Source organism: Muscardinus avellanarius (genome assembly GCF_963383645.1).
Source record: "Muscardinus avellanarius genome assembly, chromosome: 3".
Lineage (NCBI taxonomy): Eukaryota > Metazoa > Chordata > Mammalia > Rodentia > Gliridae > Muscardinus > Muscardinus avellanarius.
Window position 1 is genome coordinate 2,368,777 of NC_137788.1, and position 25,579 is coordinate 2,394,355.

At 51.4% G+C, this 25,579-nt stretch overlaps 1 protein-coding gene across 1 annotated transcript in view; it reads right to left on the minus strand.

Annotated features, from left to right (window-relative positions):
• Positions 1 to 22,439, minus strand: part of CEP104 (centrosomal protein 104) — a gene marked incomplete at both ends in the record, with an annotated part of 33,488 nt that extends 11,049 nt beyond the window's left edge. The window contains 12 exons of the mRNA XM_080690979.1: positions 1,952 to 2,128; positions 5,841 to 6,014; positions 6,652 to 6,819; positions 7,358 to 7,564; positions 9,733 to 9,960; positions 10,827 to 10,985; positions 11,201 to 11,369; positions 12,803 to 12,879; positions 13,390 to 13,452; positions 15,335 to 15,473; positions 16,256 to 16,429; positions 22,327 to 22,439. Coding sequence (XP_080547105.1) covers positions 1,952 to 2,128; positions 5,841 to 6,014; positions 6,652 to 6,819; positions 7,358 to 7,564; positions 9,733 to 9,960; positions 10,827 to 10,985; positions 11,201 to 11,369; positions 12,803 to 12,879; positions 13,390 to 13,452; positions 15,335 to 15,473; positions 16,256 to 16,429; positions 22,327 to 22,439 — 1,848 coding nt within the window. The remainder of the gene's footprint in view (positions 1 to 1,951; positions 2,129 to 5,840; positions 6,015 to 6,651; positions 6,820 to 7,357; positions 7,565 to 9,732; positions 9,961 to 10,826; positions 10,986 to 11,200; positions 11,370 to 12,802; positions 12,880 to 13,389; positions 13,453 to 15,334; positions 15,474 to 16,255; positions 16,430 to 22,326) is intronic.
• Positions 22,440 to 25,579: the final 3,140 nt, after the last annotated feature.

The window sequence follows — 25,579 nt, forward strand, 5'->3', positions numbered from 1 at the left end:
GCTGCGAGCCGGTGTCCCCAGGCCCACCCGGGCTCCTGGGGCGCTCGCTTTCCTGCAGCCTCACTCACTGCAGAGTGCGCGTCCCGGCCACGTGGACATGGACAAAGTCTTCTGTTCAGCATTATAAAGAGCACGCTGTGCTCGTCCTGCCAAGCTTTTCCTTCCCCTCAACACTGTGTCTCAGACCAACACCCATCCGTCCTCTTCTCTTTCACTCCTTTATTAATTTCTTTTTTTTTTTTTTGGTGGTACTGGGGTTCCTGGAAACCCTTCTACCTCCGGGCTACACTCCCAGACCTATTTTATACTTTTTATTTGGAAACAGGGTCTCTTAAGCCAGCGTGGCTGGCTCTGAACCTGCGCAATCCTCCTGTCTCCGCCTCACAGGCGCGGGGATGACAAGCGTACCGCCACGCCCAGCTTCTTTCACTCCTTTAAACTGCTCTGTAATGTGAGCACATCACCAGGTTTACACAGCCTCAGACAACAACACGTGTAGAAACTCACCATCTCCCTGCCAGTCCCTCGGGCTCTGGGCCTCCGGGCCTGGGCCTGGCTCACGGCACGGCTCTCAGCTCTGCTTCAGATCACATCCCCTCCATCACTCCCAGCTCTAGAGGCCCTGCCCTAGGTCCCGTGCTGGACCACCGCCTCCCACCTTGCCAGCTTACCCGTGCCCTCCTTCCCTGCCAGGCCCAGCCCCATCAGGCCTTCGGTCCATCCCCACCTGCCCCAGGCCTTCACTGCCCTCCTGGTCTAGCCAGGTTTACATCCCCATGGCCACCTCTGTGCTCATGGACACCCCTGCACCTGGACCTGTCTCCTTTAACACTAGGTGCAGCTGAGAGTGGCAGTGGATGCCAGGACCATGCTGGCCAGTTTCACCTTGGACTCAGCCACATGGGTCGTGGGTGACCTCGGCAGCTCCTGGTCAGTCTACAGACACGCCCGGGAGATCCCCTTGGGTGCCCGGCCTCTGAGCCTCCACTCTCCATCCTCAGCTGAGCGCTGACCTGCCTCCCTGTTGCACAGGAGAGTGTGCTCAGCCCGGGTCCTGACTGGGGATGCCCCTGTGAACGCTGACCCGACGGCCTGGCCTGCCGCCTCCTTCGGCTCCAACTGCCCCTCCCCTCCCGCCCTCACTCCGTGGGTCGTTCCTACCCACATGTGGACACCTGTGTGCTGAGCCAGCGCCTCTGCTCTCTGTGCAGAGCTCTACCACATTCCTCGAGCCCCTGCAAGGGCTGGAGCAAGCCTGGGCGACCGTGAGGTGGGAGGGTGCAGTTTACCCACCAACCTGCGTGCAGGCCCCGCTCATCACTCTCCCGCACTCCGTGGCCAGGGATGTGGCTTCACACTAAAGGACAGAGCCCCCGAGTGACGCGTGGACAGAGCACGCTCGTCCCTGCAAACCCCGTGGACCTCAGAGAGGAGAAACTGACTCCTACTGAGTTGCCCCACGATCCTGGAGCTCACGACAACCAGGCCTACAATGGATCTGAAGCGGCCCCACAGGAGTCTGAGTATGTGTGGCAGGCTGCTTGGCTCCGAGAGGGGCGAGGAACCTGAACTCAGAGGCCAGAAAGACGGTGTTACGTCACACTGGACAAAACAATAGCTCATGGGCCAAGACTTAGAAACAGACAGGGCCTAGTGAGCTAGAAGTGCCAGGAGAAACGAGCGAGAACAGGCTGCTGGTATGTGGAGATCCTCCACTAGCTGTGGTCATCATCTCCTGTAGACAAAGAACCCTCCTTGTGACTTGATTCCCACCGTGAACACTGATCCGTAGATATCACACAACAGCTAATTACAAGTAGCAGAAAGGCCGCGTGCCTGTGTGCTGGACAAAATAGTGATGAATTTTCCAAAGTCATCCATTCATTCCCTCACTCGCTGAACACCAATTAGACACACCCTGGCCGCAGGCACTGTCTCCAGCGGCTCCTACCTTCATCACGCTGTCCACCGTGAAGCCCGAGTTCCGGGTGCCCAGGTCCTTCAGCAGCCGGGCCAGGAGGTCCATCTGACTCATGGCCAGGTGAACTGAAGAGTTGACTTTTAGTGGCTGCACCAAGTAAGATGGAACAATCTGGAGAGACCTGACTTCTTTAAACAAGGCCATTTCCTATGAAAAGCCAATACGAGTGGTTGACTTTTGCTGAAAAGTGCTACAAGTAATTTAGGATAACTTAGCATTTCTTCAGACTAAACACTGAGGGAAAACAGCAGAGAAACAAAAAATGATGCCGGCACAGTAATCATGGTATCACAGCAAAGCTGTCCCTCTACACACCTGCGTGTCCATGTGCAGTGTCACAACAGTTAGCAACAAGCCTGAAGCACAGAAATAAAAACACGACCACTTGGAGATTATAAAAAATAACCCAGAACTTGGAGGCTTCTTTGTTTTCTCATGTGGTACTGGGGATTGAACTCAGGATCATTCTACCTCCAAGCCCAACCCCAGCCCTATTTCATTTTTAAATTTGAAAGCGTGTCTTGCCAAGTCGCCAGTGCTGACCATGAACCTGCGACCATCCTGTCTCAGCCTCCCAAGTACTGGGGTTACAGGAGCTCGTCACACGCCCGGCAGGCGTGCAGATGTCTGTTCTCAGTGCTCCTCAATCCCAAAAGGAAGGTTTGCAGATTTCTAAACTTCTTAAAGTAATGGCAGTTTTGCAGCTGGAATAATTTTTTTTTTGGTATTTAATGTCAACCAAGAAGATAACAATGGAAGCTGGGCGTGGGAGCGCATGCTTGTAATCCCAGCACTTGGGAGGCTGAGACAGGAGGATTGTGGTTCATAGCCAGCCTTGGCTACTTAGTGAGGCCCTCTGCAACTCAGTGAGACCTTGTTTCAAAATAAAGGGTAAAAAATAGGGCTGGGGGTGTGGCTTGGAGGTAGAATGCCCTGGGTCCATCCTCAGTACCACAAAAAAGATAACAATGTCTGATTTTTCTCAGTAATGATTACTAGTGGGTTAAAATGAAAAAAATATAACTGTTTGTGGTGCTGCATGCTTGTAATCCCAGTACTTGGGAGGGTGAGATAGGAGGATCCAGGTTCAAGGCCAGCCTCAGCTACTTAGTGAGGCCCTCCAAAACTAAGTTGAGACCCTATTTCAAAATAAAGAATAAAAAATCGGGCTGGTGTAGCTCGGAGGTAGAATGCCCCTGGGTTCAATCCCCAAAACTGCACACAAAAAAAGAAAAAATGAGTATCATTACATATTTTAATGTCTCTAAACAAGCCATCCTATAATTAACTTAAGGTTTATAACTTAATTAGCCAGGTAGAAAGAAAGGCATTATAAAAGATTATAACATTTAAGAAAGAAATGTGTTTTTTTTTTTTTTTTTCAGTACTGGGAATATTCTACCTCCGAGCTACACCCCCAGCCCTATTTCTTATTCTTTATTTTGAAACAGGGTCTCACTGAATTGCAAAGGGCCTAAGTAGCTGAGGCTGTTCGTGAACAGCGATCCTCCTGTCTTAGCTTCCCAAATTCTGGGATTACAAGCGTGCGCCACCACACCCAGCAGAAATCTCTTTTTAATAAGCCTGAAGATCATATCAGCTAAAATAATCTCTCATCTTGCCACCACGAGTTTATATTTGGGCCCAGAAGTGACTACAAATACAAAGGGGAAGAGAAGAGCAAGAGTGTTCTCTAGACAATGGGGCCACAGACACCTGAAATGACAAACAGGTTCTGTAATATGTGGACGTCAGTGCCAGCTGCCCGGCAGCTGTGCTGAGGCTGAACTCTGCAACACACTGCTACAAGATTACCTTGCCAGGTACAGAGGCACACTCCTGTAATTCTAGCTACTCAAGAGACTGAGGCAGGAGGACAGCAAGTTCAAGGCCAGCCTCAGCAACTTCATGAGACTCTGTCTCAAAATAAAACATAAAAAGGGCCGGGGATGAAGCTCAGTGGCAGAGCGCCCAGTTCAATCCCGTAGTGCCGAAGAAAAAAGGGAAGATTTTAGTACCTCTTGACTATCCAGAAACCAATATGGCTTAAAAATAGTGAAATAAGAGGCAGATGTAGTGGCACTTATACACGGACTCAGCTACTGGGGAGGCCAAGGTGGGAGGATCCCTGAGCCCAGGAGTTCAAGGTCTGTCTCTTAAGAAACACAAAAAGATCACAGTATATAAAAAAAAAAAAAAAAAAGAAAAGAAATGAAGCAATATAGCTAGGAGTGGTGGCGCACACCTGCACTTACATGCCCGTACTTGGGAGGTGAGACAGGAGGATCGCAGATTCCAGATCAGCTGCAGCAGCCTAGCCAGACTCTCAACAATGCATTAAGACCTTGCTTCAACACAAAAAGTAAAAAAGGGCCGGGGGTAGAGATCGGAGGTAGAATGCCTCTGGGTTCAATTCCCAGTATCATGGGAATGGGCGGAAGAAAAGCAGCAAATAACATATTCTGCGTGTGTGTGTGAAAGAGTGTGAGTATGTGAGTGAGTGAGTGTGTGAGTGTGTGTGTGTGTCTGAGAGAGAGAGAGAGAGAGAGAGAGAGAGAGAGAGAGAGAGAGATACTGACTGGGGATTGAACCCCGGGGCAGTCTATCACTTACACCCTCTGGCCATTATTATTAATAATAATAATAATAATAATAATAATAATAATTATTATTATTATTATTATTATTATTATTTTGCAGTATTGGGGATGGAACCCAGGGGCATTCTACCTCTGAGCTACACTCCACCCCTATTTTTTAATTCTTTATTTCTAAGCAGGGTCTCACTGAGTTGCAAAGGGCCTCACTAAGCTGAGGCTGGCTGTGAACTGCGATCCTCCTGTCTCAGCTTCCCAAATACTGGGATTGCAAGCGTAAGCACCACACCCGACTTCCCTTTTTATTAATTAACTAATGAATGGAGTAACTTGGTATTAGGGATTGAACTCAGGGGCATTCTATCTCCACACTACACCAAACCCTTTTTGTTTTGAAAGAGAGTCTCACTAAGTTGCTGACGCTGGCCTCAAACCTGTGATCCTTCTGTCTCAGCCCCCTAAGTACTGGGATACAGGCATGTGCTACCATGCTTGGTCTTTTTTATTTATTTTATTTTTGGGGTACTGTGGGCTGAGTCCAGGGGTATTATACCTCTAAGCAACACCCCAGCCCTATTTTACTTTTCCTTTTGACACAGAAGTTGTTGAGGGTCTTGCTAAGTTGCCAAGACTCGCCAACAACATACAATCCTCATGTCTCAGCTCTCAAGTACTGGGATTACAGGTGATGCCCAGCTCTTTTTTATTTTTGAAACAGGGTCTCACAAAACTGCTACACATTGGCCAGGAACCTGTGATCCTCCTGCCTCAGTCTCCCAAATACTACGAGTATAGGTATGTGCCACTGTAGCTAGCCTCACATATTTTTATTTAAAGAATCATTAGGATATGTTGGATAAAAAACTGCGAAACCCAAACTACATTTTTTTTTTTTTTTTGGTGGTACTGGGGGTGGAACCCAGAGGCTTTCTACCTCCAGGCTATACTCCCAGACCTTTTTTATATTTTATTTGAAAACAGGGTCTCACTAGGTTGCTGAAAGCCTCACTAAGTAGCTGAGGCTGGCTTCGAACCTGCGCGATCCTCCTGTCTCAGCCTCCCAAGCGCGGGGATTACAAGCGTGCGCCACCACGCCCAGCCCAAACTACATTTTAATGAAAGCCTATGTCTGGAACATTTCTCTTTTATGGCACAGGGGAAGCTTGACAGTGGCTCCCTGTGCACAGGCAGAGCCCTGAGGGAAGCAGGCCACAGGAGCAGGTCTGCTCCTGGGTGCTCCCACCCGTCCTGGGAGTTCAGACCTGAATGAAGTTGGAGGCCAGGGCGCGGAGGCGGGCGGAGGAGTCCCCGGTTCTGGTGAGCAAAGGGGGGACGATTCTTTCCACACAGTGAGTTGTTTCCAATTTACTCAGTTTGTGCTTGGGAATATACTGTGTTATTATCATTTTCGACAATTTCAAAGAAGCCTGAAAGACCTAAAAAAAGGAGATAAAAACAGATGGGCGGCTACTACTGGATTTCACCATGAAATTCAACGTCAGTAATAAATACATATGTTACATCTTGCCTGAAGAACCGAAAAGGCAAACTGCAAACCGACCACTGCTCTCTGAAGACAGGAGCTGCATTTGGAGGCCGGCGCCCCGACTCCCTGTGTGGGAGAGCTCGGCACCCTCACCCCAGCACCAACACGGCCACGGGCCAGCGCCTGCACGGACGCGGCACGGGCAGCTGTGCAATGCTCATTTTAAGGCCCACTCAGAGCTGGGAAAGTGTGAGCGGCTCCCGGGTTCTTCAGGCGCTGGCCGTTCACTGGTGGTGGCGGCTCAGGCCTGTGCACACGTGTGTGCGAGGTCTGTGGGAGAGCTGACACTGCGGCGCGAGGGAGTGAGTAGGAGGGCAGCTGACTCATCCTTCAGCCACCATCAACCCTGCGGCGTGTTTCCTGCCAGACAGCCCTCCTTCCTAGTTACGCTAGGAGCCAGACATGGCTCGCTAGGTAGAGGATGTTTGTGAACCGCAATCCTGTCTCAGCCTCCCGGGCTGTCCCTCAGCTGCTCTGGTCCACTCTGGAGTGGCATGGGACCTGGGCCACAGGCTGAGGGGGCTCACCGAGGTCACGATGTCCTTTACGGCCCTTCTGATGAGAAAGATGGACGCTCTCAGAGCATTCTTTAAGTCTTCCTTCGGGGTGCCCACAGGCATCTCCATCAGCTTTTTACACAGAGCAAGCAGTGCATCTTCCCGGCAGGACCACGTCTTGGAATAGGCCCCGGCGACCTGCCACAACACAGGAGCCTGGCTTTGCATCCAGAGCTGGCACCTCGCGCCACCGCCCTCCCGGGCTGTGAGACAGAGATGCGGCTCTGTATCTTAAAACTAAGAACCTTCTAGTGACAGGCCTCGGCAGGAGGCCACATTTACAGAAGTAACTGCTCTGACTGGGAAGATCTAAGACTGTCTAAAATATGGAAAATCCACAAGTTTTGCAAGAGAGGTGCCTGAAGCCGAGGGCCGGGGAGCCCAGGCCACTTTTGCACGAGGCACCACTGCCTCTGCTTTGCCACAATTGCTCTGGAATTGGCTGCTGTTCAACACGAGCTCTGTGAATACCAGAAAATCGCACCAGTCTTAAGTGAAGACCTTTCACAAAACTTGACATTTCAGCTCATGGTTTTGTAGTTCATATAAAGAGTAATTAACACAGGCTCCCAAAGGGAGACCACTACCATCAGAAAGTCAAGCCTCGGGCCTCTTCCCTCCTTCCTTGCCTGCGTGTGTGTGCACATTTGTGTGCAGCCCCGTTTTTCTTTCTTACCAAGGTTTCTCCCAGTGTGTCGATGGCGAAGCTGGCTTCTCGCAAGGCCTTCTCGGTCAGGGGCTCGGGCTCCACTGGAATGGTGCCTCCCCTCCTCCCATCGCTGCGGCCGGCCTCGCTCATTTCTGGCTCTGGCTCCACCGAAGCGTCGCCCTGCTGCTTGCGAGTGGCGGGCAGAGGCCGCTCGTCGTAGGGCAGGTTCTCCACCTGCAGGCAGGTGAGGAGGGAGGGGAGCACTTGAGCACAGCAGGGACCCTGGCTCGGTCCTTTCCAGCCTTCTCCCTGTCCCTGTCCCCAAGGATGACTCTTAAGCTTTCTGCTCTTACTGGGTGAGTGGCCGAAAACGTCCTATTCTGCTAAATATTGGTACCATCGGATTAGAATAATTTATATAATATATAGGAAGGTATCAGAAGAGTTAAATGAGGGCTCTGATTCCTTCTAAACTCACCACAGATGTCATTTAAAAAGCAATGCAGACTTGGCTTCCAATACTATTTACCAGCAGCAACTTCACTTCAATTGACATAGAGATTCTGAAAGTAATTACTTTTTTCTGACAAGATCACTTCTTATTTTACTGCTTAGAAGTATCAAGTCTAAGCCAGGCGTGGCGGTGCACGCTTGTCATCCCAGCATTTGGGAGGCTGAGACAGGAGGATCGCGGTTCGCGGACAGCCTCAGCTACTTAGCGAGGCCCTCCGCAACTTAGTGAAACCCTGTTTCAAAATAAAGAATAAAAAACAGGGCAGGGAGTGTAGCTCGGAGGTTAAATGTCTCTGGGTTCTATCCCCAGACCCACACACACACACAAAAAAAGAAGTATAAAGCCTAACCTTACTAAACACACGGTCATTATTCAGTGGCCTTAGACTTGAAAACGGTAGCCAAAGTCAAAGAATCTTTGAACAAACTTTCTCCACAGTGCCTGAGGCCCTAGCCAGGTAGCTGCCCGCTCAATTCATCCATTACTCCAGGAAACGCACAGATTCCTGGGCCCTAATCTGTGCCAGGGGCGGTGGACAGTAACGCGCATGGATTTCCTGTCCTCGGGGGCTCGAGGTTCACGGGGACACAAAAACACAAGATTGGAGGAGCAGGGCCACAGCAGACGTTCAGGTGGCCACGTGGTCTAGGATGAGGGAGAGAGCCCTGGCTCGTCAGAGGTGTCGCCGTGAGACTGAAGCAGACGCAGCCCTCCATCCATTCTTAATACTGGAGGCGTGTACGCCATGTATGCACATGGGTTTCTCCTGTTCTAAAACTTACTCAGGGGTATGACACCTTGCAATGACATAAAGGGACGATTACAGTGTGCACTAAGTCAGAGGAGAGCCTGAAGATGGAGTTTCAGAGGAAACGCGACTGGGGCTGTCACTGCTGAGGCGGGCACGAGGTCTGAGGCCCCTCCGCTCCGCTCCGCTCTGCGGTGCACACCCCCTGGGCACAGGCGTCCTGCCTTCCCTCCCGCTGTGGTGCCCAGAAGCTCCAGGGAGCCTGATGGGCCAATCATCACATGCCCCTCCTCTGATCCTGCCCACTGCTTCAGAGACTCTGTGTGTGTGTGTGTGTGTGTGTGTGTGTGTGTGTGTGTGTGTGTGTGTTAGAGAGAGAGAGACAGAGACAGAGGCTGATCTAACTGGGATAAACTTGAGGACACTGCTTAGGCCGAGACCTGCCGTCTCCTCAGATGGCGTAAGGTGCCATCGAGTCAGCAACCAGCAGAGACAGAGTTGAGTGCTAGGAGAACCAGGTATCCATACTGGTGAGCTACCGATCAAACTAGCCTCGAAGCCACACGCTCTCGTGTTCCTAGTTACACGCGCCAATAAACCCCTCCTCCCCGTTTATTTTTCACTGGGAAGCAGGGTCTCACTAGGTTGCTGAGAGCCTTGCTCAACCGCGGAGGCTGGCTTCAGCTCCGCAATCCCGAGTCAGCCTCCCAAGTTCTGTGATTCAGGCGTGTGCCAAGTGCCCAGCCAAAGCACTGGGCATTTTCTGCTCCTTACAACACGGAAAGTTCTAACAGGCATGATGATCACGCATCAACTTTACTGAGTTGGTAGGCAGTGTGTGTTTGCATTTTACAAACGTACTCTCTTGCCCCTGAACGATGGTTTAAGCAAACATTTGCAGGTTTCCATGAAGAACAAAGGAGGCTCAGAAGGCAGAGGGCACGGGCACGGCGGGCGGCGCAGGAGGGCTGTGGGCAGTGCCGCTGCCGTAATGGCTGTGGCTAGAGGCGCTCTGCTCCGGCTCCCTCCCGCCTCTCTCAGAGCGCAGGGCAGGGGCTGCTGGCCGGTGGGCACTCAGGCACAACACAGGTCCGCGGGATGCCCGTGGAATAACCTGCCCCTGCCGCGGCAGTTACCTACATTGCTCCTTGGCGGGGCTGCGGCAGGCAGCGACCGGTCTGCTGTGGAGTGCCGCCGAGGCGGAGGGGTCAGGGAACAAGACGAAGGCTTCTCCTGCAGCAAAGCGTCTGCACACGGGTTTTCCGGCCCTGCTTCTTCTGGGCGTGGTAGCGAGGGCACTGGCTTTTGGTGGCAAGGACTACTGGACCGAGCTAGGGGCTGAAGGGGCAAAGGGACAGGCCTTCGCATCTGGAGGAAAGGAAGGGACATTGTTTCAAGGGGCAGAGCCACCCTAGGCCACCTGTCCTGTCCCGGGATGAATGACTGGTGGAGGCTGTGCTGGGAGCAGAGCCTCAGCTGGACAACAAGTCTCAAGTGGAGAAGAGTTTTTGAGAGCACAGAGACCGACTGGCCAGCTCCAATGCACGACTGCTGTGCACCCAGAGCCCAGGGCGAGCACATTCACACGCAGGTTCCTGTGCGGGCAGCATGTGGATAGGAGGCTGGACCCCAGCAGGCCACGTCCAAGACCGGGCGCTGCTGCTCGCTGCCTGCGTGCCAGGGGATCCTGTGTAGGTGTAAGGGGCAGAGCAGGGTTCACTACGCCCAGGCATGGTACCCATGGCTGCAGACTCTGTCCCTCACTGGTGCCTCCACTGTAAACTGTGGGGAAAGTCAAGGGGTGGAGGCGGAGAGCCTCAGCCTAGCCCAGAGGCCAGGTGAGCGGTGGGCAGCCTGCACCTGCCCGTGGATCTCAGGCCCGAGTTCCTCGCCTGCTCTGTGAGCAACGAGACCTAGCTGTACATGTCGCTAATGATCCAGGTAGGTGCTCTGTGTGAAGCCAGTCTCCACCACTGAGGCCATCTGGGGCGCCTGTGGGCAGGCATCATCACCTTGCACAAATGAGGAGGGGGAATGGAGGGACGAGGGACCCCTGGCAAGTGCCATCGTCTCAGCCTTCCTGACCCGGCCCCTTCCCTCTCCTCCCTGTGACCCTCACAGATCACGTCAAGGAGGAAGCCTGGCTGCCCAGCACATGGGCCAATGCCCACCTCACGGCCGCCTTCCCCAGCACACTCCCGGCTCCGAGCAGCCTGCTCCCCACCCAGCCCTACCTCCAGCTCTCCGTGCAGGAGGCCGTGCAGCTCCAGCTGCTGGTACACCTGGGCGCGGTAGCTCGCCATCTGCTGCTTCTTCTCCTTGGCGAGGTCGTAGTCCTCCTTCTCCACGGCACAGCGCTTCTCCACCTCATACCGCCCCAGCCGCTCGCCCACCTGTGACACACAGCCTCTGCGTTGGATTCAAGTTTGCAAAGATGACACTGGAGTGGGCTGACCAGGGCGGTGACCATGCACACATCTTGGATGGGGAGGGGGCCCCGGGAAGGCTGGAGGGATGGCCGGGGTGCTGACGGCCACTGGCTCTGATACAGCCGGGAGCCGCACGCAGCCCGGGGCGGTGGTCAGGGCCGGGCTCTGCGCAGGGGTACCTTCTGCAGATCCGCAATGGCCTGCTTCAGCTTCTTGGCGTGGTCGTAGCGCTCGCGCCGGACGGCCTCCCGCTTCTTCTCATCGAGCCTGCGGATGATCTGCGCGACCTCGGGATCTTGGTACATGTCAAAAGCCAAGTCGTCCAGTGGGGAGATGTGGTCAGGCCTCCTGGAGGAGAGGTGGGTCAGTCCAGGGCACTGCATGGCAGGCAGCCCCCGGGCCAGCCTGGAGGAGAGGCCACGGCGTGAGGAGGCTGGGAAGCCCAGTGCCTTGCAGTCCGGGGCTCACAGGGCCAGGCTCCTGACCCCGAGCGGGACACTCAGGCCCCTGGACGTGGATGTCCTCATTTCTCCACCAACCAGCACTTCCACTGATGCTGGGCTGGCCTGGCCGGGGCACTGGGGAGGGGACGAGCTTCACAGTCACCACCTCCCGGGACTGGCCAGCCTCCTCCACCAGGGCCTCCCTCAGGCGGAGGCCCCTGGAAGCAAGGCCTGTGGGGGCGGGGAGCTCTGCAGGCAGCACACAGCTTCTGGGTAAGTGAAATTAACCAAGAAATGGTGGACAAACTTGAAACTCCATTAAAATTTATTATTTATTTATTTATTTATTTTTGTGGTACTGGGAGTGGAATGGAACCCAGGGTCTTTTCTACCTCTGGGCTACACTCCCAGACCTATTTTCTATTTTATTTGGAAACAGGGTCTCACTAAGTTGCTGAGAGCCTCACTAAGTAGCTGAGGCTGGCTTCGAACCTGCGCGATCCTCCTGTCTCAGCCTCCCAAGCACTGAGATTACAAGCAGGCGCCACCACGCCCAGCAAAACTCCATTAAAATTTAAATGTTCCATCTTTTCTTTACTGAGAACCTGCTATCAGAGAGGAGGAGTCAGGGACTGTTTTCAATTCCTTTCTTCTTTAGGCCAGAACACCTGTGGAGTGGGGCCCTGTGCTGTGCTGAACACTGTTCCCAAGAGGCACCAGGGGAAGAGAGGGGGAGGAGGTGATACAACAGGGATCTCTAGCTCCCCAATCAAGGGTCCTTCCATGGGGAAGAAGGGGAGCAAAGTAATGTGAAGATGGTTAAGTAGGGAAGGAAGGCTTGGTAAAAAGCGTGTTTTGCATTTAGCTTTTAAAATACTATAAATTGAAGTCATAATCGATCATTTTGGCCAATACCTTCAAGCTGGCACATGCCTGTAATCCCAGTACTTGGGAGGCCGAGAGGAGGACCTCAGGTTCAAGGCAGCTTAGTGAGGCCCTCAGTAACTTAATGAGATTCTGTTTCAAATAAAAAGGGATAGGGTGCAGCTCAGGCACAGAATGTCCCTGAGGTTCAATCTCCGGTTCCAAATAAAGAATTCCTAACACCTGCGTTTCACCTATGGCCTTGCCAGCTGAGAGGGCTTCTCCCTGCATGTACCTGAGCCTTCAGCACCACCTGAGAGTGGCGCTGAGTGACTGGCACAGTGCTTGGCATCCAGGGCGTGCTGCAGACCCCAGCCAGAGCTTTCCCAGCTCTGGACCCGCACTGCATTGGACGTGCCGGGCACTCTGGCGACCAGCTCCTTGCTGGCTGGGAGGCAGGGACAGGGCTCTTACCCAGCATAAGTTCCTTCCAGGGCGGGATCCTCAGAGTTGTGCCCAAGATAATGGTCAATCAACTTCTCTCTAGAGGTCTTTGGGAGCAAAGCATCTGCTTAGAATCTCAGCAAACATGGGACAACACAAAATCTTAACTTCACAATTAATGAACAGAAACTTGTCAGCAAAATTCAGTGATCCTGGTCTTTTAAAGAAACAGTTAAAATTCTAAAGTAAAAAAAAAAAAAGTTTAGTAAACTTACAGGTGACAATTTTTTTTTTTTTTTTTGGTGGAACTGGGGGTGGAACCCAGGGGCTTTCTACCTCCGGACTATACTCCCAGACCTATTTTTAAAATATTTTATTTGGAAACAGGGTCTCACTAAGTAGCTGAGGCTGGCTTCGAACCTGTGCGATCCTCTTGTCTCAGCCTCCCAAGGGCGGGGATTATGAGCGTGCGCCGCCACGCCTGATTAGCTGACAATTATTTACTAGTCAGTTTTATACAGACTTTTAAAAATGATACTTTTGTGATGAAAATAAATGATTCCTCTTCCCCCATCTGAACACACTGTCTTCCTTAGGAGTTTTATCTCCAAACTCACAGTATTGCCTTCATCACCGAAATCCGCAGGGTCTCCGATGATATTCACTGCAACCAAAGCCACCTGTGAAAAGAGTTAAGTCCGCAAAAATTAAGTACAAAGTGCTCTCCATGCCTCAGGCCCTTTACAACAAACTCTGATCTGTGCACAGCAGCCCAAGTGCTTGACCAGGCTGCGGTGGTAACCACAGATGTATGAGGAAAAAAGTGAAGGATCTTTCTTTCAGCTGACTATTAAGTTATGCTGCAATGGACCAGGCAATATGGTTGTGTCTTAAGAGTTTTTCTTTTAACTTGTTTGCTCAGTATCAAAATTTGATCTATAGCCAGGCACGGTGGTACATGCATGTAAACTCAGTGCTTGGGAGACCGGGACAGGATGATGGCAAGTTTCAGATGAGCCTCAGCAATTTAGTGAGACTCTCTTTCAAAATTAAACAAATAGGGCTGGGCATGTAGCTCCAAGGTAGAATGGCCAGCCCTATATTTTATTCTTTATTGTGAAACAGGTTCTCACTAAGTTGTGGAGGCCTCACTAAGTAGCTCAGGCTGGTCGTGAACCGCGATCCTCCTGTCTCAGCCTCCCAAATGCTGGGATTACAAGTGTGTGCCACCACGCCTGGCAAAAAAGAGTTTTTTAAAAATTTTATTTATTTGGAATGCTTGTATTTTTCTTGGAGGGGCAAGGGATATTATAAATATCAGCTCTAACAAGACAGCTTTGGACACAATTAATTTTTTTTGTGGCACTGAAGAGTAAACCTAGGGGCATTCCACCTCTGCGTTACACCCTCAACCCTTTTTATTTTTATAGACTTTATTAGTGCGTTAGAGTCTCACATCAGAATGAAGTCACAGCGATAGGGCCATGAATGCACACAGCACCGGGTGGGCTCCCCGGCCCCTCCCCAGTCTCCCCTTCCCCATACGGGGCACTGGGAGTGGCAGCGGTGCTCTCATATGTGTTCACAGTGTCCACGGGAGTGACCCCGTCACTGACCTTCCTCTCCCCCTCCCCTTTCCCTGTAAGTGTCTCCTCCATTCTCTGCAGTCCCTCTGGGGTCACCATTACTCCCTAGAGGGGAAGCATACGCCCCTTCACTTTCCGTGACTGGCTGATCTCACTTAACCTAACATTCTCCAGGTCCATACATTTTCCTGCAAATGGCATTATTTTGTTCTTTTTTATTGTTGAGTAGAATTTCATTGTGTATATATCCCACAAGGTAATCCATTCATGGGTTGATGGACAGCTTGGTTGGTTCTGTAATTTGGCGACTGTGAATTATACTGCGACGGGCATGGATATGCACGTATTACTGTAATTCTCTCATTTCGATCCCTTTGGAAAGATACCCAAGAGTGCTACAGCTTCAACTGTTTTGTTTTGTTTTAAAGCGGGATCTCACTAGGTTGCTGAGTCTCACTACTTGCTGAGGCTGTCCTTGATCCTGCAATCCTGTCTCAGCTTCCCAAGCACTGGGATTACAGGCAGGCACCACTGCACTGGCTGACACACTGATTTCTAACTCACTCCTCAAAGGAGCGGGAGGGTGTGAGGGTAAGATTCAGAGCCAGCTGCTGAATGGAGAAGCTCAAGATGCCCAACACAAGCCCCTACTTTCCCAGGGGGTTCATCTAGAACAGCGCTGTTCAACAGGCAGAATGCCAACAACATATCCATGCACCTTTATCTAGGAGGCAATTTAAAGTTAAAAAGAAACAGGCAGGAGCGATGGTGCCAAAACACTGCCAGGCCGTCGCCAGCTGCAGCTGACATAAAAACTTTCACACTCTCTTTCACCAGTGCCTCTGAAGCCCCTGTCTTGGCAACACCGGCAGCAGGTCTCAAGGTCCACAGGCCTGTGCCCAGGCTTGCTGAACGGCAGAGCCCAGCTCCAGCGAGCGAGAGCCCTGCACAAGGCGTGCAGATGTGTCCATCTTACCTGGTTATAGATGTTGTACTTGTTGACATGGTTTTGGTGAAATATTAGCTTGAGAAACTGCCCCACTGCATCCACGTACACTGACTTGAGTTCTCGGGCTTTACAACCAGTCTTTTCATTATCACAGAGAGAGACATAGCTGGAAGGAAAATCACACATGAACAACACACTGAAGGTAAAAACAGAACTCAAAAGGTTTAAACAAAAGCCAAGCTCCGAATAAAAAGCCTAGGGAAAATACCCCAATTCTTGTGCCGGGAAGGGTGGCGCATGCTTGTAATCTCAGCATTTGGGAGGCTGAGACTGGAGGATCGCGGTTCATGGACAGCCTCAGCTACTTAAGTGAGGCCCTCTGCAACTTAGTGAGACCCTATTTCAAAAATAAAAAATAGGGCAGAGGGTGTAGCTCGGAGGTCAGATGCTCCTGGGTTCCATCCCCAAATCCGTAAAAAAAAGAAAAAAAAAAGAAGAAGAAAAGAAAAAGAAAATCCCCCAATTCTAAGGCTTTCCTCCTGCGAGGCAGTTGGATGTAGACATAACAACATAACACGGTTTTTAAAGCATATTTAGTAAAAGGCAGGCATTAAGAATGTTCTATAGAAGCCGGCGTGGTGGTGCTGCTTGTAATCTCAGCACTTGGGAGATTAAGACAGGAGGATCGCACGGGTTCGAAGCCAGCCTCAGCTACTTAGTGAGGCTCTCAGCAACTTGGTGAGACCCTGTTTCCAAATAAAGTATAAAAAAGGTCTGGGAGCAGAGCCCGGAGGTAGAAAGCCCTGGGTTCCACCCCAGTACCACACACACACACACAAAGCCATACAGGAGCAAAAGTAACAGGACCATTCAGTAATCCTTGAGAACTTTCAGAGAGACTTGGCCAGGCTAAAAGGTACCACTGTAAATTCTCAATTTCACTCTTACCCAAGTCTGCGAAATCGCTCTGCTTGGTACGGTACAAAATATTCAGGCAAGCTTTCACTGATGTAGAACTCAACTTTACTTGAAATCATGTACTGGTGAGCAAGTAGCTGAAGTTTTCTTATGCGGCATCTCTCCACCATCTGCAGAACAATCTCTTGTGGAAACTGGCAGAATCTGAAAGCAGATGCATGCCGGTCACTCTGAGCCTCGGCTGTGGATTCCGGTGCTGCACTCGCAGGCAGGCGTGGTGCACTGCACGCACTGAGCAGGCCCAGGAGAAGCCGCGACACTCCTCCCTCTGGGCCGCAGGGCAGAGCTGAAGGCGGACGCAGGGCGGGCCCCATGCGGGCCGCCCGCGCAAACCTACCTCTGACAGCCGAACCCTGTCAGGGGACCTGACGTCCATCACGGATGAACAAATCAGTCTTAAGGGCTGTATTGGTGAGCAAGCCAGAGCCAAAGGCTTTTTAAAGGAACCTAAGAACTTAAGAGAGCCCCGTAAGCCGGGCGTGGTGGCGCACGTGTGTAATCCCAGCACTTGGGAGGCTGAGACAGGAGGACCGTGCAGGTTCTCAGCCAGCCTCAGCTACTGAGTGAGGACCCTTGCAACTCAGTGAGACCCTATTTCAAATTAAAGAATAAAAAATTGGGCTGGGGGTATAGCTTGGAAGTAGAGTGTTCTGGGTTCCATGCCCAGTACTGCCAAAAAAAAAAAAAAAAAAAAAAAAAGAGAAAACCACTTGTGTTATGGGTTGGATCTGAAATGTCCCCCAAAGGCCATGTGTTAAAGGCTTGGCCACCAGCCTGGGCTGCTTTGGAGGTGGTCGACCCTTTAGGAGGTGGGGCTTGGTGGGAGGAAGTCAGGTCATGGGGTGTTTGAGGAGACCCGGGGTGCCGGCCCTTTCCCCTCTCTGGCCTCTGTGAGGTGAACAGACCTCTGTCCCGTGCTCTGCCATGATTCCTTCTTCCTTGTCACAGGTCCCCAGCCATGGGCCAGTGAGCATACAACACAGTATGTCAGGCATGCTGTCACAGGGACAGGAGCTGGCAACACAGCTGCTTCTAGGATCCTGAGTTGTCAACATCTAGGGAGTGTCTGCCCAGGGGAGGGGCCCAGGCTGCTGCCTGTGCTAGAGCTTCCTTCTAAACCACTGCGTGAGAATGGGTTAGAGAACGCACCGGGCAGCCAGCACCGAGCACTGAGCGGTACGGTCCTGACTGAGGCAGCGCAGCGCGATGCTTACAGGACAGCAATGACCTGGTGGCGCTCCGTAACCAGACAACGGAGGCATCACGGGCTACTGCGGCCAAAGAGCTCTGAAGGATGGGGGCAGGTGGGAAAGGCCCCTTCTACTGCAAGTGTCACCACCCTGGGCTTGCTAGTGACCCAGGGTCGGGTGTGCGCTCCTGCCTCAAGCTGGGCCACAGCACAGCACAGCACACAGCTCCTCGCTGAAGGCTCGGCCGCCCCACACCTCACTCGGCTTCTCTAGGGCTCTTCCACACAGCGGAGCAGCCTCCTGCCCGTGCCCGTCCTCCCCACCCACCTGGACCACCAGCTGAGCACTGACCTGCCCGGCAGCTTTTGAAGACCTGGTTTCTGTGGCCACCTCCCCGTTCCCTCCACCAGACCACTGCCGTCATAGACAAACACCCTCGAGGAGGCCCACCTCAAGAGCAGCACCCAGTGACCCCGCGTCCTTTCCAAGCGCTCCTGATTCTGCAGTCACCCCCACAACCTTCTCATGCCCCTTTCCCTACCCCACTCTGCCCACGGGTCACCCTGGAGGCAGCCGCCACGCACCTCCGTGAAGCCCTCTGCCTCGGCTCCTTCCTGGCCCACACTGCTAAAGCACTCTGCCTGCCGTCGTCCTTGGCACCACCCTCTCCGAGCCCTTCACCTGCCCCCTGGCTCGCTCCCCTCAAAGCACCCAGCGCTGGGCCCTGGGCTCTCTTCTTCTCCACCTGGGCGGGGGAGCAGCTCAGTCTCATCACTCTGAGAACCCCGTTTGTCAGCGAACCCCACCTGGACATCGCACAGTCTGACTCCTCTATATATAGTGGAGCGCTCACAGCTCTACACGGACATCTGAAAGGCCAGAGAAGTCCGACGCAGACAAAACAGAACCGCTGAGCCAGCTCTGCCCGCCGCGTGGCCAGGCCAGCCAGAAACCTCAGCCCCTGGGGTGGCCAACAGCGGCCGCATCTTCAGACCCTGCTGTGGGGTCGCCGCCCAACCCAGAGCGCCTCACTCGTACTCAAAGCCACCGTGACGGGACCGAGAAAGGACCATCAGCTGGACGGGCGAGGCTCTGGGAGTCTTTCTGTCTACTGCTGAACAGAAATGGAACTTTGAGGGCTAGCGGGCCGGGGTGAGCGCGGAGAGCAGAGCCAGGTCAGACTGAAGGGTCTGCTCTCTTTGTATGGAACTTTGAGGGCTCGCGGGCAGGGTGAGCGCGGAGAGTAGAGCCAGGTCGGACTGAAGGGCCTGCTCTCTTTGTGACTCTGGGGCACAAACGCGGGTCTTTTCTAAGATCACTCTGAGAAGTGCCAGCCCTGGGTGGCGGGCAGTGAGCAGCACGGGGTCACGGCTTGGCAGGCGGCGCTGGGTCTCTCCCAGGAGGCCACGGCTGCCTCGCTCACGGCACTCACTGTGTGATTCACGATGCAGCCGCTCTAAACATATGGACGGTTACTGACCTATTATTAAAACCCTCAAAACTAGCCTGGCGTGGTGGCGCACGCTTGTAATCCCCGCGCTTGGGAGGCAGAGACAGGAGGATCGCGCAGGTTCGAAGCTAGCCGCGCGCGCTGGCTTAGGAGACCCTGTTTCCAAATAAAAATGTAAAAATGGGTCAGGGAGTGTAGCCCGGAGGTAGAAGGGCTTCCAGGAACCCCAGTACCACCAAAAAAAAAAAAAAAAAAAAAAAAACCAACCCTCAAAACTGCTTAAAAATGACGATGACTGGCCACACTTTGAAGCTATATTTTTATAAAATCCCTTCAAAAACAGGGCCTAGGATTGTACTAAATCATAGGCCCTTAAGGGTGGCTGCTGTATAGTTTATATATGGATAAAAAATACCTTTTAAGTTGAATATAAAAAGCAGCAGCACACTTAAAAAGATCGGTATGGCTGGGAACAGTGGCACATACCTGCAACAGGAGACTTAGGTGAGAAGATTGCAAGCTGGTGCCCGGCCTACGCAACTTAGTGAGGCCCTGTTTCAAAATAGAAAATAAAATAAGGGCTGGGGGTGTAGCTCAGTGGCAGAGGTCCCTAGGTTCAATCCTTGGTGCCACACACACGAAAGGACTGTCCTTACAAGGTGAACTGACAGCAATAGGTTTCTTTTGACTAAAAATAATCCTGTGAGAGAAGGCCGTCCAGAGGCTAGAGCTGTCGGTAGGCTTCATGTCTCTAAAGTGCGTGGCTCTGCAGACCGTGGGCTCTGTGGGTCCCCCGGTCCTACGGCTGACATGGCGGGAGTGACCCAGACACACCTCTGTAGCCGTGGTGACGGCGCGCCGCGTCCTGTCTTTGGGGCACTTGGTTTGAGGATATTTTCTTTGGCCTTCATGTGATGTGCTTGACCTCAAGGTGACAAGATCTGGGCCAAACCCAGTGTGCGCCTGTGTGGCGGCCAGGGCACTGGTGCCCGCTCCTCTGAAAGCAAGGTACTGGAGTGAGTATGGTAAAGAAGTGCCGATGCAGACAAGCACGATGTCAGTGTTATTTTTAAAATGCTACTAGTTAAGAATCTTTTGTGTGTGTGCTACTGGAGACTGCCCAGGAGTGCTCTGTCACTGAGCTACACCCCCAGCTCTTTTTATTTTTTATTTTGAGTAGGGTCTAAGTTACCAAGGCTGGCCTGGAACTCGTGAGCCTTCTGCCTCAGCCTCCAAAGTGGTGGGATTACAGGCATGTGTCACTGCGCCTGGCTCAGGAGCCTTTCATCTGCTCAAAGTCACTGGACAAAGGTAGCTCCCATTAATGGCCCCTATGGCAGGGGCATAAGAGGGTAAGAACAGAAGCTGGGAGGGGCGTGGGCCTGCCGCCTGCCTGGGTGGCCTCCTCCTGCCCTCCAGGTGTGGGCTCCATCTCATAACTCTGCCCCATGGTAGGTGCACCGGCGCGTCTGAGGGCAGCATCAGGACGCTCACCTGCAGCAGGTGCTGCTCCGCCCCCCGCTTCATTCCTTGACCCCCTCTCAACTCAGGCCGGGGGAGGAGCCTTGCTTGTTGGGTCTTCTCAAACTCCAAAGGGAAAATAATTAATTTTTTTTTTTTTTTTGCGGGTCTGGGGATGGAACCCAGAGGCATTTGACCTCTGAACTATACTCCCTGCCCTATTCTTTTTATTCTTTATTTTAAACAGGCCCTCACTAAGTTGTGGAGGGCTTCACTAAGTAGCTGAGGCTGACTGCGAGCCGCAATCCTCCTGTCTCCGCCTCCCGAATGCTGGGATTACAAGTGTGCGCCACCACGCCTGGCCATTTTAATTTTAAATGTGATTTACATGCAGTTTTCAGCAAGGCACAACTCCTGGGTAAACTGAAAACATCCTGCCCACATACAGGTCCATGGGGACAGTACACGGTACAGAGGCGGAGCCGGGGAAGGCGTGCACTGAGCAGGGACGGGAGCCTGCTCACGCCAGGCTAGATACCATGCTGGTGAAATGAGGGCCTCTGGACATATGTAAATGTTTCAGAAGTATAAAAAGATGAACTTGAATAATGAAAATTTTTAGAAATGTACACGTTCAAGAGAACTTTGAAAGAGTCTTTTTAGTTTAAGCTTGATGTCAAATTAAAGTAGTCAGATGCAAAGTTTTTCACCACAGGCGCCCAACCATAAAACCCCAAATGTGCAAACACAAGCTCTGCACAGAAAATTGACGAGAACTCGTGGCCCAGCAATGTGGAAGGAAACAGGGGCAGACGACATCAGGGGCCAGCCCCCTCTTCTTCTGCATTTATACACTGCTGTGTGTGCTGTGGGCCAAAGTCAGAAGGGAAAGACGTCAGGGAGATTTATTTATTTATTTTTGGTACTGCTGGTTGAACCCTGGGGCGTTCTGCCTTCCAGCTATACCCCCGGCCCTTTTTTATTTTTTATTGTTTTGAAATAGGGTCTCATAGGATGCGGTGGCACACTGAGACAGGAGGATCACAGGTTCAAGGACAGTCTCAGTAAGGAGTGAGACTCTTACTGACCTAGTGAGACCCTTTCCAAATAAGAAATAAAATAGGGCTGGGAGTGTAGTTTGAAGGTAGAATGAATGAGTTCCATCCCCTGTACCACAAAAGAAAAAGAAAAAAGATACAGGGTTTTACTGTTGCAGAGGACTTAATTTTTTTTTTTTTTTTGTGGTACTGGGGTTCCTGGAAGCCCTCCTACCTCTGGGCTACACTCCCAGACCCATTTTTACATTTTTATTTGGAAACAGGGTCTCCTAAGCCAGCGCACGCGGCTGGCTTCAAACCTGCGCGATCCTCCTGTCTCCGCCTCCCAAGCGCGGGGATTACAAGCGTGCGCTACCACACCGCCCGGCTCAGAGGACTTAATTTTGAGGCTGGCCTAGAACCTGCAATCCTCCTGTCTCAGCCTCCCAAGTTCTGGATTACAGGTGTATGTATGTCATCACATCTGGCCAAAAACAATTTTTTAAGGTATTGGAGATTGCACCCAGGGGCATTCTACCTCCGAGCTACACCCCCAGCCCTATTTCTTATTCTTAATTTTGAAACAGGGTCTCACTAAATTGTGGAGGGCCTTACTAAGTAGCTGAGGCTGGCCGTGAATCTGCAATCCTCCAGTCTCAGCCTCCCAAGTACTGGGATTACAAGCATGTGTCACCATGCCCAGCTCAAAAAAATAAAAATAAAAATAAAAAACAAACGAAAAGAAAAAAAAAAAACCAAACTCATCACAGAACAAGATTTTCTAACATGCAGCACAGCCTGGCAATCTTGTGGTTCATGATGTCCAAGATAATAAAAGAAGGGTTTAGAATGAGAAGCCAACTGCTCTCAGAAGACTCAGGCTGACCCGCTTCTCCAGCTTACCTTGGGGACCTCCACCCACTGACAGTCGGCGCGTGGATCATCAGTTCCCGGGCACTGAAGCCGTCTTCGTGTCCAGAGGAGCTGACCACTACAAATCCAATCTTGTGGGGCATTCTGAACACTTGGGCTGTTTACAAGAACAAGAAAGATTTCTTTAAAGGAATTCACTACCATAATACTGCGTTGATGCCTCACTAATTCACAAAACATTCAGAAATTTCCATCACTTTTTTTTTTTTTTTTTTTTTGCGATACTGGGGATAGAATCCAGGGGCATTCTACCTTTGAGCTATATCCCCAGCCCTATTTTTAATTCTTTATTTTGAAACAGGGTCTCACTGAGTTGCAGAGGGCTTCACTAAGTAGCTGAGGCTGTCTGCAAACCACGATCCTCCTGTCTCTGCCTCCCAAATGCTGGGATTACAAGCAGGCGCCACCATGCCTGGCTCTGTCCAACACTTTTTATAGACACTCCTGGTTCTACTTACAGTACTGTTTATCTTGATTACTCCCAAATATTAATTCAAAAGTTTGGTCTGTTTCCTGGATGAATTGGGTCACCCAAAGATAAGTTCAGGTACTACCTCTGAGACTTCTGAATGTGCCCTTATTTGAGAACAGGGTCTTTGCAGATTTGGTCTAGTTAAAATGAGGTCCTGAGGGTGGGCCCAATGTGACTGGTGTCCTTTTACAGAGAGAGGAATCTGGGGGTGCTCAAGGGTAGAAGTCTTGCCTCGTGTGTGCAAGGTCATGGGTTTGAGCCCCAGCACCACAAAAACAAATAAACTCCAAACACGAGTGTACACACACACACACACACACACACACACACACACACACACACAGGGAGGCAATACAGGTACACTGGTGCATGCTGTGTGACACACAGCAAGCCAGAGGCTGGAGTGAGCATCTATAGGCCAGGGAATGCCATGGGTTGCTGGAAACCACCAGGTGCCAGAGGAGGCAGGAAAGGTTGTGGTCCTACAGACACCTGGCCTTTAGATTTCTGGCTCCAGCATAGGATACAAATATATATAATTTTTGCATTAGTTAGGATACAAATACAACCAGGGCAATAATTAATTTTCAACAACAAGGGGGAAAAGGCAATTCAGTCACTAGTGTAACTGCTAGGGGAAAATGCACAACCAGAAGGGAAGCAGGAACATTAAGCAGATGCATTAAGGACAAAAATGTGCAGTGTATGGATGACTGACTGACTCAGATCACATTTAAAAATACCAGCAGAACCATTTTTGAATGCCATGATTTTTGTTTTTTCTTTTTCCCCGCACCAGGGCACTCTACCTCTGAGCTACATCTCCAGTCCCTTTTATTATTTTTAGTTTGTAACAAGGTCTTGCAATCCTCCTCGCTCAGCCTCCCTCCCCAGCACTGGGATTCCAGGCTTGTACCACCACGTCCAACAAATGCTGCAGTATTTTTTATTGACACTGATCTCTCTCCTAGCTCGGCATCATCGTTTGGAGGGTGGATGCTGTGATGTTTTTGCTGTGCGACATCCATGCTCCTCGCTGGGAAGAGCATCTTATATCAGCTGCCCTCCGATGCTGCCTGGGTTCTGCCAGGGGCCCACTAGGCCCGCCTACGCCCTCAGCTTCCCACCTGCCCTGGTACTTTCCTACATGTGACTAGTCCAGGAATTCCAGAACCCCACACAGAATCAGGGATGGACACACGAGCACACGCCCCAGTGTGAACACAGACCAGGCTCAATCCCAGGGCCGCGCTGGGGCTAACAGAAGGAGAGCCCTTCTCCCCGCTGGGACTGCTGGCCAAGGGGAGCAGGCTGCGGGTGCCAGCAGGCCCACTGGAGCTAACCTGGGACAGTGGTGCTGATGGAAGCAGAGCCCTGTGAGCCCTCAGAGGGGCTACCTTAAGCACACATGGCTCACAGGCTCTGTTCCTCTTCAGTTACCAAGCCAATCAAATTCCTACTAAGCTACCCAAACTGAGTTAGGCTAAATCATCTGGAAAAAACCTAAAAACCCAACTCCGCCGGGTGTGGTGGCACATGCTTGTAATCTCAGCATTTGGGAGGCTGAGACGGGATCACGGTTCATGACCAGCCTCAGCTACTTAGTGAGGCCTTCTGCAACTCAGTGAGACCCTGTTTTAAAATAAAAGAATACGCCAGGCATGGTGGCGCACACCTGTAATCCCCGCGCTTGGGAGGCAGAGACAGGAGGATCGCGCTGGTTCAGAGCCAGCCTCGCTGGCTTAAGAGACCCTGTTTCCAAATTAAAAAATATAAAATAGGTCTGGGAGTGTATCCCGGAGTTAGAAGGGCTTCCAGGAACCCCAGTACCACCAAAAAATAAAAATAAATAAATAAATAAATAAAATAAAAGAATACAAAATAGGGCTGGGAATGTAGCTTGGAGGTAGACCGCCCTTGGGTTCCATCCCAGTACTGAAAACAAAACAAAACAAAACAAAAAAACTCCTTCCTGAAACAGAGGATAAAGGATAATGAAGACTCCATCGGGCTGGCTGTCGTAGCACAAGCCTGTAATTCTGGGACTTGGGAGGCTGGGACAGAAGGATCGCAGGTCAAGAACAGCTTCAGTAACTTAGGCTCTCAGCAACTTAGTAAGATCCTATTTCAAAATTAAAATATGAAATATGGCTGGGGGTGTAGTAAGAGGTAGAATGCCCCTGGGTTGAATCTCCAATTCTACAAAAATAATATATAACTATTGGCTTTTTTTTCCAGTACTGGGGATCAAACCCAATACGGGGGTACCCTACCGTTAAGCTACATCCCCAGTCCTTTTTATTTTGAGACAGGGTCTCACTAAGTTGCCCAGGCTGGTTCTCCTGCCTCAGCCTCACAGGTCTCTGGGGTTACAGATGTGTGCCACCATGCCCAATGGATGCTAGTATTTTACATAAAGTTCACTGCAGGATGTCACAATATATCAAAAGAAATCTAAACTAAACAAACTCAGAGAATAATGAAAAGCACAGTTTTCATTACAATGGCTGAGTGGGATTGAACCCAATGCCCCTGCCAGCCCTACCTGCATTCCAGGGCCCCTGTGCCAGAACTGTGCAGCCTGCACCCTCGCTCTGATCTGGGTGACTGTGAGTCCCAGGTCAAGTGGGTTCTCAGCCTATGTCAACTTTTCCCTTGACCAGGGCACCTCTCCTCACCTCTCTGTCCGATTTCTGCCGAGTATTACTGAACACATCTTTCTCCCCTATCCCAGTCCTTCTCAGACAGCTA